The sequence below is a fragment of the Ricinus communis genome, chromosome 7 (genome assembly GCF_019578655.1).
Source record: "Ricinus communis isolate WT05 ecotype wild-type chromosome 7, ASM1957865v1, whole genome shotgun sequence".
Classification (NCBI taxonomy): domain Eukaryota; kingdom Viridiplantae; phylum Streptophyta; class Magnoliopsida; order Malpighiales; family Euphorbiaceae; genus Ricinus; species Ricinus communis.
Window position 1 is genome coordinate 2974423 of NC_063262.1, and position 14405 is coordinate 2988827.

A 14405-nucleotide genomic window follows, 5' to 3' on the forward strand; every position below is an offset into this window, starting at 1 on the left:
AGAAAGGAAATGAGGAATATAAGGCGGTGAGGTGGTGGGTGGTGGGGTCAATATTGAAGACTTGGTTTTGGTTGGTCTATGTCATGATGAGCTGTCCTTTCCTTTCTTTACAAGTTTGTAGTTGCAGTTTTCTTTTCTTCTTCTTTTTTTTTTTTTTTTTTTTCAATTTCTTACAAGATTTAAATTTATTTTGCTTATCTCTTTCAAGTTCTTTTTAACCAAATCATATATAAGTTTGAAAGAGAGGATTGATAAACACTAAATTATTCTTTTAATTAATTTAGTTATTTATTAATTTAATTTAATTTTTAAAGTCAATTTTATTATAATTTTAATTATTGATAAATTAAAATATATATCAAAATAAAATATAATTAAGTCATTTATTAGAATATATTAGCCAACAATAGGAATTTTACTTTCACCCAAAGAAAAAAGCTGTTTATTAATTTTTAATTGATTATTCTATATTTTGTAATCTCTAGCAGCAAAAGTATATATTTGAATTATATATAAGTATTTCTATTTTTTTTTAGAAGTATATATGTTATAAGAGTTTTATATAATTATATATTTTTATATTAATATATGATATAAATCATATATAGTATTTATATTTTGTAAGTTAATAATTCTATTATTGGGCATTAAAACGATTAACATCACTTATATATAAATTTTAATAAAATTTAAATAATAAATTAAATAGTTTCTTTTACATTTTAAAATTTTTGGTAACTAGATTTTTAAACTTTTATTTCATTATATTTATCTGAGATTATGATAATGAGTAAATGTATTTTAAATATATACAATAAAATACTAAAATTAAAATATTTAATTTTGTAATTTTAAAATAGAAAAAAGTAAAAATTCATACTAAAAAATATTTGTTGCAATTGACTTTAATTAAATAAAATAAAATTATTAGTATACAATTATTTATATTAAATTATATAATATTACAATATATGTGAATTTTGATTTTTTAATAATATATTAAGTTTATTTATTATTAATTATTAAAATAACCGGTATAAATTTTATGATTCATAATATGTAGATAAGTTTATTATGATTTAAAGATCTTATTATTATCTTAACGATAAAATATTTATATCATAAAGTTATATATGAAAATATACTTCTAGTGTCCAATAAATAATTACAAAATTATAAAATATATGTCATTTATTATTTATTGTCCAACTAAAAAATAATGATTTAGTGATTTGATATTCTATTATGTTGGAAATCTCAGAAACCAAAGAACCAAGGAACTCAAGCATTGTTGTAATTAGACAAACATACTCTACTTTTGCTTCTAAGGCACAAACACAAACACAAGCCCTTGTGTAAAAACTCTATCTGTACTGTAATCCTTAAGAGCGCCACCAGTGACCCAAGCAAATCTGTGTACCAGAATGCAGAATTCAACTCTGATTTGTCTTAAGGGCAACGTTAAACAGAATCCACATGCTTCTTTTGGTTTAGTCGGAGCTCCCTCCATCCGTCGAAACCGGACAATTTTATTATCAAGCTTCTTAATGGCTTTTCTGACGACGGTATCTTCAGCAGTAATCATAGGTTTAATTTGGTTTTGTTAGTTGAGAAAATTTAGGGCAAGAAATATCTGCAGCTAATTATCTCATGAGAGTTGAGAGCATTACCGTTTACTACAAAGATCGCTAAAGACTCCCAAATGTATATATAAATAAATATAGTTTCAGTTAATTTGATTCTTGCCTTGTTAATTATTTACTTTGATTGCTATAATTGTCTGTTCAGTTGTCAAATTAATGTTGAAATTATCAAAATTAAATTTATTCTGAATATAGTACAACTTCATGTTTTCCTCAGCTTTGTTGCAATTGTTTATTAGTTTTTGCTTGTAAAATTACAATTTATTATATTCTATTTTGTACGAATTATATTTATTGTCTTAAGACCCACTTAACGTTTTTATAAACATTATCATTTTATTAGAATCTTTTTTTTTTTTTGAGAAGACCAATGAATAAAGTTATGTTATACAGAATAGAATAATTAGATAATTAGTTCTTCCCAACAAAAAATAAAGGATCAGTTAATTAATTTTCTAAATTAAAAGCAGTGAAATTTTTCACGTGTATTTTTGTTATTAAGATTTAAATCAACAACCAAATTCCGCAGCTCCCGTGTGTAGGGGATGGATGGTCAACCCAAAGAGAAGTCGAAACATGAAGAAGTTTCCTCGTATTCTATTTTCATTGAGGCAGCAGACATGCAACTTTCATAGGCAATTTGTTGGAATGCATTCGAATTAGAACATTCCAAACTGGTGGATTTGGTAGAGATTTTGATTTATCTAATGGTCAAATCGACAAGACTATTAGAGTTTCTAGTAACTTTCCTTACTATAAATTAATTGGAATTTTATTTTGTCTATGATATACTTCATACTTGCAATTCAAATATTATATATATATATATATATAAATATTATTTTTCTTAGAACAAATATACATAATATTTCAATTACTTGGATTTCTATATTTTGTTTTGTTGTACTATGAACTTCAATTGTATTCTATTAACCCTTCCACAAGCTCTATATTTAGTTATGACTTATTTCACTCATTTAAAAAAAAAAAATAGCTAATCACAAAATAACTTAATTATAGTTTCAATTTCAAATTTTATATATATAACTATTTTTAAATTCTTGAGACGATATTTTGCTACCCGTAAATTAGATTAATTTTATATCCTTATAAATTTTAAATAATTTAATTATTTTCATAAAAATATATATTTTCTAGCCCTTTTCTAATCGATAATTTTCATGCTAATAACATTTTTACAGTGCATGTGTTTTACTGTTGTTAGTCCAAAAATTTAATTTTACTTTCTCTTCCTTCAAACATCCCTTCTCTTTTTTCGTAATCCTCTTTCTCAATCCACTGGCGATCTTCTTTACCTTCCTTAATTCCTTGTATGCCTTTTCGTCATAATTTCTTTCGCAACCTTCACTTCATCCCTGCGTTTCACCATTGCCACACTTGATTTTGTTGTCGCCGTACCGAGTTTTACCATGTTTCCATTCTTGAGATTGTCGTTGTAGCAAGTACTTTGAGTTCTATTTAAGAGAATTGTCATTGAGGGTGAGAAAATTTGAATAAGTTGATAGAGAGTGATAGATAAATAGATATGATTTATTACTATTACCATTATTATTTATATCATCTTTTGAATGATTAATATAATATGTAATGTTAATAATTAAAGTTTTTTTAGAAAAGTAAAAATTTTAATACATTCATTTCGTGTGGATCGTAATACTAATAGGGCTACTTATTGTATTATTGATTGCGTCGAATTGAATTTTTGTGAAAAACAAGTAAATGGCCAATTTGAAATAAATTGAAGCATTGAAACTCAATCATCTTTTTACCAAATTATAGAAGGGCTTTTGTGTAGCATTTGCCTTTCTAAGACCTATAAGTGAGGTCAATTTAGAAGAATTTACTCGGACAAATGGTCAGTTTGTTCCTGAATTTATATTCAAAAGTTAAATATATTAAATTTAAATTTTTTCAGTAAATAATTTCTTAAATTTATATTCAATGGTCAAATATACACAATTTAAAAATTCTCAGCATATATCTCCTTGAACTTGTGTGCAAAGGTAAAACATATTAAATTTAAAAATAATATTTATTTTATTAATTTACTTATACAAAGGCATATTTGAAAAATTTTAAAATTTAGATTTAATTGATCTAAAAATGATAAATTATAGGCCTATTTATTAAAAAAATTAAAACTTGATTTATTTAGTCTATAGAAAGTTAAAATTTATCTTATTTGATCTTAAAAGATTAAAATTTAACTTATTATTTTAGAATTAATTAGATTCAAAATTTAAATCTGATCAAATTGTATCAATAAATTGATAAAATAAATATTATTTTTAATTTTTATAAATCATTAAAATTTAAATATCTAATATTATTTTACTTCTTAAAATAATATTTAATCGAATATATTTCAGCATTCGATGTAAACTCAAGCCACGGATTTGATCCCAAACTCCAAGCACAAAATTAGTGAAACGGTTTAGGGGGCAACTTTTTGACCCGACCTCAAAATTGCGGCCTAAACTCGCCCATAATTCCAAATGATTCAAAAATATTAGGATTGGGTCAGTCTGGGTAAGGGGTGATTTAAATAATTGAAATATGTATATTATCAAGCAAAATTTGGATATTATTTTCATATAATTTTTTATTATTTTTGGATCGTCATTCATTTGGATTGCTGGATGATGGGGATATTTCATAACAAAAAAGTAGGTGAATTATAAGGTTTAAGAAATATAACTCCAGCAGTGTATGAAAAATTTGGTCTTCATACCAATCTGTCCATACAGTAAGAAAAAGATAATCCCCAAAACTTATGGTTGGCAGGCTACCAGTCATTATACTATGGGATCACTTTCAATACACGAAGTTGGGTGTCATTTGTTGTTAAAATAAAGAAAAGAAAACATGTGGGTGTCATAAACCTCATCTGCCAAGCTGCGCATATACTATGTGGATGCTCACTAAGGGCCTCCATTATTGTTGTTTGCTTGCTCATTAGAAAAAATTAAAAAGAGAAAAAAAGATAAACTGGTGACTGTGTCATGGGTTTGCTCATGACTTCATAGGTTAGTTTATCAAATTCTGCTACTACAAGATACGCTTGGCGGCTGCCTTTCCCTGAAGGAAATGCATTATTTAAGGGCAACTTGATTGCTCCCTCCTCAAACAAACAATAAAGAGAAAGAATTGCTGACATATTAAAGCTGAAGGGGAAGAAGTAGACTTTCTTAATGCGCGATTGCCGGCAGAAAGCTATGTATTAAGAGCTGGAGAGGGATGGAATCAGCCTATAGTTTGAAACTTGAGACTCGGGGTTCAACCGAAGACCCAGTTGCTTTTTTGACATATTTGTCCTTTTCTTGTTCTGGAGAAAGATGGGACTTTATGGTTTCAACTTTGAACTTTGGCGCATTCAACAATTTCAATGTTACTTGATTTCACAACTTTATATTGATCAAATTCATAAATTCTATTTCAATATGGTTTGATTTTTGAGATGAAAACGTATGCATAACCTACTCAGTAGATCTTATCGTTCAAAATGTTTTTATTTCAAATTAAGTTTTAGAATGTGTTTTGCTTAACATTTTGATTGTTTTAGCGTATTTCAGTTGAATAATTTCATTCCCATTTCAATTGAAATAATTTGTTTAATTTTATAATATAAAAATCTCCTAATTTAATATTTCCATCAGATGCTTTCTAATAAAATACTTAGTTAATTATACTATATTCAAATTTTATAATTTAATTAATTCATTTAAACTTATAGAAATTATTAAGATATAGGAAAAAGTAATAATTATATAATATGTTCAAAAAATATGAATTTTTAAAATATTATTAAAATAACTATATATCTAAATTTATAAACTATTTATTTTCATATAATATATAAATGAGAATGGAATATTCAAATACTGCTCCAATTAGAAATCTCAAACACCCACAAAAATAGTAATAATTAATTTAGTTTTTTCATAAATATATTCTCAATTTAGACAATAATTTAAATTTGACTATTTCTTTTTTTTTTTTTTTTGCTTTCAATCTTCAATATTAGTCGGCAGAACCCAACTAGTGAAACGAACAGCAATATATTAACCAAAAATATAAATAAATAAAGGCTTCTTAATCAATTTGCTAGGTGCAGTAATATCATTAGCTGCAGATCATAAGATTTCTCTTTGTACAGGTATTTTCATAAATCTATGAATCATACATATATAATTGTCATCATCAAACGTTAATCCCATGCATGCCATATAAATCATTAACATTACTAAAGGCAAAAAATGGATAAGTGCACTGCATGTTTCAATTTATACAAGAAGTTCCACCCTATATATTTTTATTTTCTTTAGCTTGAGCTTGGGATTTTGAGGACTGTAATGGTTTCCTCTGTGGCATACTGGTACTCAAATAAGTCAATAAAGATGACATCAATTAGACAAATTTGCTAACATACGTATTGGAACATCATGTCAGTGCTGTACATGATTTACAGCAATTAAAGCACTTGTTAATTGGGGATAGCTTGCAATGCCTTATTGGTGGAGTGAGTATGTCATAGATTTCATGATTTCTATTGCATGATTTCTAGTGCTTCACAAAATCATTCAAATCCTTCTTTTTTTTCGAAGAAAAGAAAATAGGTAAAGTACGTAGCTCCACCATCTTAACATGTTGCATTATTTTCTTATAGCAAAGATATAAATTGATGGTTTATCCTGTGATGCCTTGTCTGACCCTGCCTGCCAAGTACTGTTGCTTTCGGGTTGAAACATCATTCTCATTTTTAATTCTGTTTTGAGTAAAGAAAGTTGATAGACAATGCCGATGTTCTGTACCCATTAGCCCTGTACGAATACTGGCTCTGGTAACCAGTCTGAAAAAGGGGCTTTCCTAAAACGGAGATTGGTTCATTTAACTGATAACTAATTTTTGTTAAAAATTTATGTTAAAGCGTTTAATAAAAATTAAAAAAATTATTAATTATTAGTTAATTTAGTTCTAATCAGTTACTGATTGTATCAGCTCTATTTTAAGAGTGTATTTGGTTCAACTGGTCAATGCAGTTGATAGCTGATGATTGATAATTGGTAGCTGGTGGCTAATAAATTAAACCGTTTGATAAAATTTTATTAGCAGTTGTTATTAGTATCTTAGATGACTATTGAAGATATAATTTATTTTATTATATTTTATTTAATGATACAAATTAATAGAAATAACTTATAATAATTAAAAAATTTATAATTATTTTTTTTAGCTTAATTACATTTATTATTAAAAATATTTTAAAAAATTATTTTAAAAGTAAAAATTTAAATTTAAATTCTACTAATAAATTTTTTTAATACCAAATACTATTATTTTTAAATATTATAATTATTAATTATTAAGAATAATTTTAAAATAATATTATTTATTTAAAATTATAAAATTTTAATTATATAAAATCAGTTTAAAATAAGTTATTGTTAATAAGTTTTAATAAGGATAATAGTGTTCAAATAAATAAAAAATTAAATCAGCTACCAGCTGATAAGAAAAAATTTTAAAATAGAGCTGATACAATCATCAGCTGGCACTAAATCAACTATCAGCTGCTTTTTTTAAGTCTTTACCAAATGCTTTAATATAATTGTTCAGTGAAAAACAACTATTATCTCTGAACCAAGCACCATCTCAGAGCTTTTTATTATCAGCTGATATCTGATTTGATTTTTTTATTTATTTAGACACTGTTATCTTTATTAAAACTTATTAATAATAGTTTACTATAAGTTGATCTCATATAATTATATTTTTATATTTTATAATATAGATAATATTATTTTGAAATTATTTTTAATAATTAAATAATTATAAAATTTATAATTATAGTATTTGAAATTAAAAATTTATTTGTAGAATTTAAATTTAAATTTAAATTTCTACTTTAAAATAAACTTTATAAATTTTTAATAATAAATACAATTGAGCTAAATAAAATTAATTATAATATTTTAATTATTATAAATTATTTTATTAACTTGGATCATCGAATAATAATATATTTAATGATAAATTATATCCTCAATAGTCATTTAATATACTAATAGCAACCGCTAATAATTTTTTTTAAATAATTTAATTTATTAACTATCAGCCACCAGTCGCACTGATTAACCGAATCAGCCGCATTGATCAACCGAACCAAACAAGACTCTAAATCTTTTGCTTTCGTGGAATTAGCATAATTGGAAGATTATAAGAGCATTTCTTTCTCAGGCTGTTCTAGTTTCCTCCATAATGCATCCAGTACATGTATATATTAGCACCTGACATATCCAAAGCCAAGAAGATCAGAACATAGAAATAAACAAGAAAGAGTTTCCTTGTTATGATTTGTGAGGGTAATATATATTTTTGGCATTTTTTAAATCAAGAATCAAGATTATACTGTGTCAGGCCTAAAAAGACAACGTGGTGTATAAGAGAAGTTCAACGATGTGTGCAAGGATTAACCCAAAGAAAATGTAAGGCTAATTTTGGCTTGCTTGCACGTTATTATCCTTTCCCAACAATATCTAATGGCTTATTCCTTCAGTTCTCTTAGCTTTTCTCACCCACAAACAGAATCTACTTGTTGGCTTTATTCTCCTTGTTGCTTTTATATTTCTCTTTGGCTTCAAGCTTTTCTTTGTATCCCTCACCAACTAGCTAGATATGGGGAACTGTCTTTCCATCAAGGATGTCTCCAAGAAAAGAAAAACTTTGCCTATAGAAACCTCCTTCAAGCTTCCATCTTCATTGCCGAAATGGCCACCAGGTATTACCTTTAAATTTCTTGCACTGGCTCAATCTCTATGTGCATTCTAATCTTGCCATAATATGTTTCTTGGTATCTTTTATGAATGTTGATATTTATATAGGTGAAGGTTTTGGAAATGGAACTATTGACCTTGGTGGATTACAAGTGTGCCAAATATCATCTCTTAACAAAGTTTGGTCCACTCAAGAAGGGGGACCAGATAATGTTGGTGCTTCTTTCTTTGAACCTTCACAAATCCCACAAGGATTCTTTATGTTGGGTTGTTATTGCCAATCCAACAGCAGGCCGCTTTATGGTTGGGTTCTTGCAGGAAAAGATGATGCGGGTGGAGCCTTAGAGAAACCAATTGATTACACTCTAGTTTGGAGCAGTGAGTCATTGAAAATCAAGCAAGATTCCATTGGCTACATCTGGTTACCAACAGCTCCTGATGGTTACAGAGCTGTTGGCCTTGTTGTTACCAGTTCTCCTGAGAAACCTTCCTTGGACAAAATGCGATGCGTTCGATCAGACTTAACCGATCAATGCGAGAAAGACATTTGGGTTTGGGGACCAGAAAAGCAAAGTGATCCAAATGGTTTCAATGTTTTTAGTTTGAGGCCTAGCAATAGAGGGACACAAGCTATGGGTGTTTGTGTAGGCACTTTTGTTGCCCAAAATGGCAATGATAACAATCCTGCTTCATTAGTTTGCTTAAAGAATGTGAGCAATAATTTATCTTGCATGCCTAATGAAAACCAAATTCAGGCAATTTTTCAGGCATACTCTCCATGGATATATTTTCATCCTGACGAAGAGTACCTTCCATCTTCTGTCAGTTGGTACTTTAACAATGGAGCATTGTTATATAAGCAAGGAGAAGAATCCAACCCTGTCAAAGTTGAAACAAACGGCTCGAACCTTCCTCAAGGCGGTGCAAATGATGGTGTATACTGGCTAGACCTTCCTGTAGACGAAAAGGCTAAAGACAGAGTCAAGAAAGGTGATTTACAAGAAACTGAAGTGTATCTACATATCAAACCAATGTTCGGAGCAACATTCACAGACATTGTTATTTGGGTTTTCTGTCCTTTTAATGGTCCTGCCAAGGCTAAGATTGAGTTTCTCAATGTACCATTAGGAAAGATAGGAGAACATGTTGGCGACTGGGAGCATGTGACATTAAGAGTTAGCAATTTTAATAGCGAGCTATGGAGCGTGTACTTCTCTGAACACAGTGGAGGTTCTTGGATCAATGCGTCACAGCTTGAGTTTCAAAGTGGTAACAAATTCGTTGGCTACTCATCATTGCACGGCCATGCCATGTACTCAAAACCAGGTCTAGTTTTACAAGGAAATAATGGGATAGGAATAAGGAATGATACTGCAAAAAGTGGGAAGATTTTGGATACTGGAGCCAAGTTTTCAGTGGTTGCAGCTGAGTATTTAGGCATGACTATTATTGAGCCACCATGGATTAACTTCTTCAGGAAATGGGGTCCAAAAATTAGTTATAATATTGCGGATGAGATCAAGAAAATTGAGAAAATATTGCCTGGAAAACTGAAATCTGCTTTTGAAAAAGTTGTCAATGGCCTGCCAAGTGAAGTTCTTGGCGAAGAAGGGCCTACGGGTCCTAAAGTGAAAGGAAATTGGACTGGAGATGAATCTTGAATTATACTTGACAAATACATGTGGCTCACTATTTTCCTTTTTAAACACGGTGAATTAATAAATCTAATCGTTCGGAATTGCATAATATTTCATGTGACAACAAGTACGTTAGAAGATAAATTCACATAGAAATAATGTCTACGATTCTACATTGATGTTTAGATGTATTAGCATTACAAATCATATCATTATGAAATAATAGTATGTAATGGAAGAGGAAAGTTGGAGAAGCTCTTGGCTACAACAGCCCTTATCCTGTGACGCCTTCTCTGTGCCAGGCACTGTTGTTTATGGTTTCAGGAATGCAGCAATCAGTTGAAAGTTCAATTTCGTTTTTGGTTTTGTTTAGAGCAAACAATGTTGCTAACCATGACCACATTCCTCTACCCATTAACATTTTTTGAATGAATGCAAATCTGTCCCAGTGGCTTCTTAATAAACGAATTGCTCCAATGATCAATCCGACAACGGAAACACTACCTGAGATAATGAACAAACCTGCAAAAGGCCTCGGTCCTAAGCTTTGTGTTACAGAACTGGAATTAGATGCTGATTTTGAGCATTTGCAAGATGACAGCTTTTCGTTCTCTAATTGTTGCAGTTCTCCATTCTGAGTCAAGTATATAATTGTTTCTGATATATCCAATGCCAGAGATGAACCCCTTGGAAATACCTGCAAGATGAAAGTAAAATATGAGAAAACAGAAACCTACGTTGATGCGTCATGAAACTCGAAAGAAAAAAAAAAAAAGGAAATTGATGGTAGATTAATTTACAAAGCCAAAACCGCTGAGCTTATATGTTGGTCCTGCCAAGGTGAAGCCTCCGCAGTATTCTGATAGGAAAACTCTAGCATGAGGAGTCAACATAAAAGCTGCCTTAGTATGTCCACTTGATAGTTCTTTCGCAAAGTCATCACTTGAAGCTATAATTTTAATGTTCCCTGCCTTGATATTCAAAACTTTCTCTAAATACCAGATAGTGAAGGAATTCCCATCACAACCAATAGCAGCATTTGAGCTCTTGAGTGAGTTAATGTCTGTTTCGGACGGTTCAACTTGCGGATTTGTTAGAATTGATGTAAGGTTTGCTGTGTAAGTTGAGGTAACAATAAGAATCAAGAATAACCAAGGCACCAGCACAATACGGGAAAATTGACTCCTGATTCTTTCTCCTGTAAGCCAAAGATGGTGGTATAATTAGTGAAGCAGAATCTATGCATAAACGACCCGTGCAGTATATAATGTAAGTAGCTCATTTCCTTACTATGTGCAAAGATAACTGTTGAGAACGAAAACCACAATGATGTTCCAACTTGTCTGTTAGGCGGACCGCGAAAATCTTCATTGATTTCATGCTCAAGAGACCAAACAACAAAACCAGTGAAAACAGTCATAGCTGCCATTAAAAACCACATTTCTTTGCTAAAGGGTTCCATGAACATCCATGACTGATTCCATCTGTCTGATTTCAATGCCACTACCATTACAAGGCCTGATTCAATATAAGGCTGCGAGAACTGTACAGACTCATGATTCCTATTTGCAGTTATTAAAATATCTCCAACGGCTGCATCAAAAGTCTTCCAAAGGGAGAAAAGGGAATAGTCAGTAACTCAGTATTTGCTATTACAAGATTGCTAGGATATGAAAGAAAATGAAAGTGGTACTTGAGGTTTGGTTTTTAAGAAAAAGAGAAGGTACCTTGTCAGAGACCTCCTTTATCATGTCATTATGAGAGCCATAGAAAGGAACCATGTTGTACATCAATGGATATTGCAGACACTTCACAGCAGCTTCAAAAACATCAACTGAGAATCCGCTGATGTATGTAATATTTTGGTCATGATCTCGATTTACTTTCACAAACTGTTTGAATATGGATCTAGCAGGTACTGCAATTCTCAGCTGCTTCCCTCCATTATTTACATCAGCAGCTCTTAAGAATGTCAATGTATTTAAGAATACAAGTATGGAATAAAAGAATGCAAGAACAGTAGCCATTGTTCATACAGAAAAATGTAACTTTATAATATAACTAAATATTCAAATGCGGTTGTCAATAGGAATTGGCTTTGGTGGCGTGGAGGTTCAGATTCCTAAATAGCTGAAGGAGATTTCACATATTTCAGTCGGTCAACACGTTGGTACTTTCCTATCAAAGATCTTGCAAAAGTCAAAAGAAGCTAACGTGGAAATGCTAATGCATCATCACAGAGATTTACAGTGCATGAATCACCAAAGTCAATGATTATTGTCGTTATTATTTTTCTTTTATATATATATTCGTCACATAAGTTATTATTAAAAAATTATAATATAAAATATTTATTAAATTAATATATAATATAATAATTATTAAACCTGTTTAATTAGTATTTTTTTAGCATACAATAGGACCCATGTATCTTTATATAAATTTTACATGCTTGATCGCAAATAAATGTAAGGTTATATTTTATAAAATTAATTATTATATATATTTTTGTTTTGCTAATGACCCATTCCAATTTTAGAAGCATTCACTATACTTAGATAAAGAAGAATGAAGAACAATGAAGAATACAAAATTCAAAATGAATAAGTTTCTTAAATTTTTAGCTTTTTTTGTTTATTTTCTTAAAATTATCTAATTACACTATTTGAATTTAATAATTACTTAGAAAAATTTAAATAAAACCTCCATATTAATAAATAAAAAATTAAGAAAACTTTAATGTTTTAGTTTCAATAATATTTTTATAAATATTTAATCTTACAATATAATACTTTTAACAGTAAATTAATCACAGTTGCCACTTAGCCTCCGTTTGAGGAACAGAGCTTCTCCTGGCCCGGTGAGGGTCATCACTTGTTTGATTTTGAGTGAAGAAGGTTGCCAATAATATCCAAAGTCCTCTATCCATCAATGGTGCTTGAATGTTGGCCCTTCTGTGCCAATGTTGTATCAATAGTAGGGCTGAGCACGGATCGGTCCAATTCGATTATTTATAAATTACCAGTACCATATTAAACCTCGGTTATTTTAAAAATTGAAGGCATTAGTACCGTACCAAATATAAAATGATTCAATACCGTATTATACCAATTTTATAGTTCAATACAGTTCGGTTCGGTGCTATTTTCGATTCTAAAAAATTTAAAAAACACAACTTTAATCTCATCTTTAATGAAATACATTTAGAAAAAATATGATTACCAACTTAAAAAAAAATAGCATGAAAAACTGAATTAAAATTGCAATTATATTTTTGAACAACCTGTTTCGCAATTCAATCATTTGCAAATACAATAATTCATTCAATATTCAAATACAAACTATTAAAATATATATTACTGCTACCATAAAAATATTTTATAGATGGCAATCATTAAAATAAATAAATTTACAAACTTTATGTAGTACTAAAATACATGTTCAAAATTAGCAAAGGAATGTTATTATCTCCCCTCAAAATTAGCACTCCATATTTAATCTTGGCACAAGGGACTCACCAATCTCAGGATCTTGAATAATTTCTACAATAAAAGTAAAAGATTACGTCAATAAGACTTAACAACATTAACAATAAACAAACATATGTAAGAAGTAAAGAAATGTTACCTGACTCTATGCTTTCAATATCGTTTATTGATTCTTCTAGTTGGATAAGTTTATTTGAACTTCTAAGGCACTCTTGACAACAAATGAGGACCTCCGCTGGTGCAGGAAGTAAAGAACTTCTATATTGTTAAAAGATGTTTTGATAATTTTTTTCTCAAGTTTTGTTTGATTCTTTTAAAAAAATTAAATTTATAAATATAATTTAATATTTTTTATATTTTAATATTAATTTATAATATTTTAAAAGTTAATAAATTAATTATTTCTAAATATTTAATTTTTTAAGTTTTATTAGTATAATAATATAAAAATTATTTTTAAAATATTTATATCTTAACTTTAATATTTATATAAATTAATACTTTTAGTATAATTAATATTATTATTCTTAAAATAAAAATATTATATAATTAAAAATTAATTTATTAATAAATATAGTGTAAATAATATTATTTATATAATAATATCTTTTTATAATTTTTACTAATTTATATAACTTTTTATTAAATTAAGTAATTTTTTAATTAACTTGTCAAAAATTTCTAGATAGTAAATAAATTTTAAGTCTAGTATTATAGTATGTATACTAGATTACTAGTATCAATATGCTATATGACATATTAATATATATAACTTATATTTTTTATAGAATATAAAGTATATTATAATATTATAGTTATTTTTAATATGTATTATTTTTTGTA

The 14405-nt window shown here is 28.5% G+C and overlaps 2 protein-coding genes across 2 annotated transcripts; one reads left to right on the plus strand and one right to left on the minus strand.

The window, feature by feature from the left end:
* Positions 1-8186: 8186 nt before the first annotated feature.
* On the plus strand, positions 8187-10425 carry LOC8262894. Its single transcript, XM_002523534.4, has 2 exons — positions 8187-8442; positions 8546-10425. Exons 1-2 carry the CDS (start codon positions 8340-8342, stop codon positions 10096-10098), a joined length of 1656 nt encoding a protein of 551 aa, XP_002523580.1. The 5' UTR covers positions 8187-8339; the 3' UTR covers positions 10099-10425.
* On the minus strand, positions 10207-12158 carry LOC8262895 (glutamate receptor 3.1). Its single transcript, XM_002523535.3, has 4 exons — positions 11802-12158; positions 11365-11680; positions 10875-11272; positions 10207-10771 (listed from the first exon to the last, which is right to left on the minus strand). The coding sequence occupies exons 1-4, from the start codon at positions 12099-12101 to the stop codon at positions 10349-10351; spliced, it is 1437 nt and encodes a 478-aa protein (XP_002523581.1). The 5' UTR covers positions 12102-12158; the 3' UTR covers positions 10207-10348.
* Positions 12159-14405: the final 2247 nt, after the last annotated feature.

What these genes read in the sequence shown, in the direction of transcription:
- LOC8262894 (XM_002523534.4), top strand. Translation starts at nt 8,340, where the DNA reads ATGGGGAACTGTCTTTCCATCAAGGATGTCTCCAAGAAAAGAAAAACT. An exon ending in ATTGCCGAAATGGCCACCAG is followed by an intron (nt 8,443 to 8,545) that starts GTATTACCTTTA and finishes ATATTTATATAG; the next exon opens with GTGAAGGTTTTGGAAATGGA.
- LOC8262895 (XM_002523535.3), bottom strand. Translation starts at nt 12,101, where the DNA reads ATGGCTACTGTTCTTGCATTCTTTTATTCCATACTTGTATTCTTAAAT. An exon ending in TAAAGGAGGTCTCTGACAAG is followed by an intron (nt 11,681 to 11,801) that starts GTACCTTCTCTT and finishes TCCCTTTGGAAG; the next exon opens with ACTTTTGATGCAGCCGTTGG. An exon ending in AACAGTTATCTTTGCACATA is followed by an intron (nt 11,273 to 11,364) that starts GTAAGGAAATGA and finishes TTTGGCTTACAG; the next exon opens with GAGAAAGAATCAGGAGTCAA.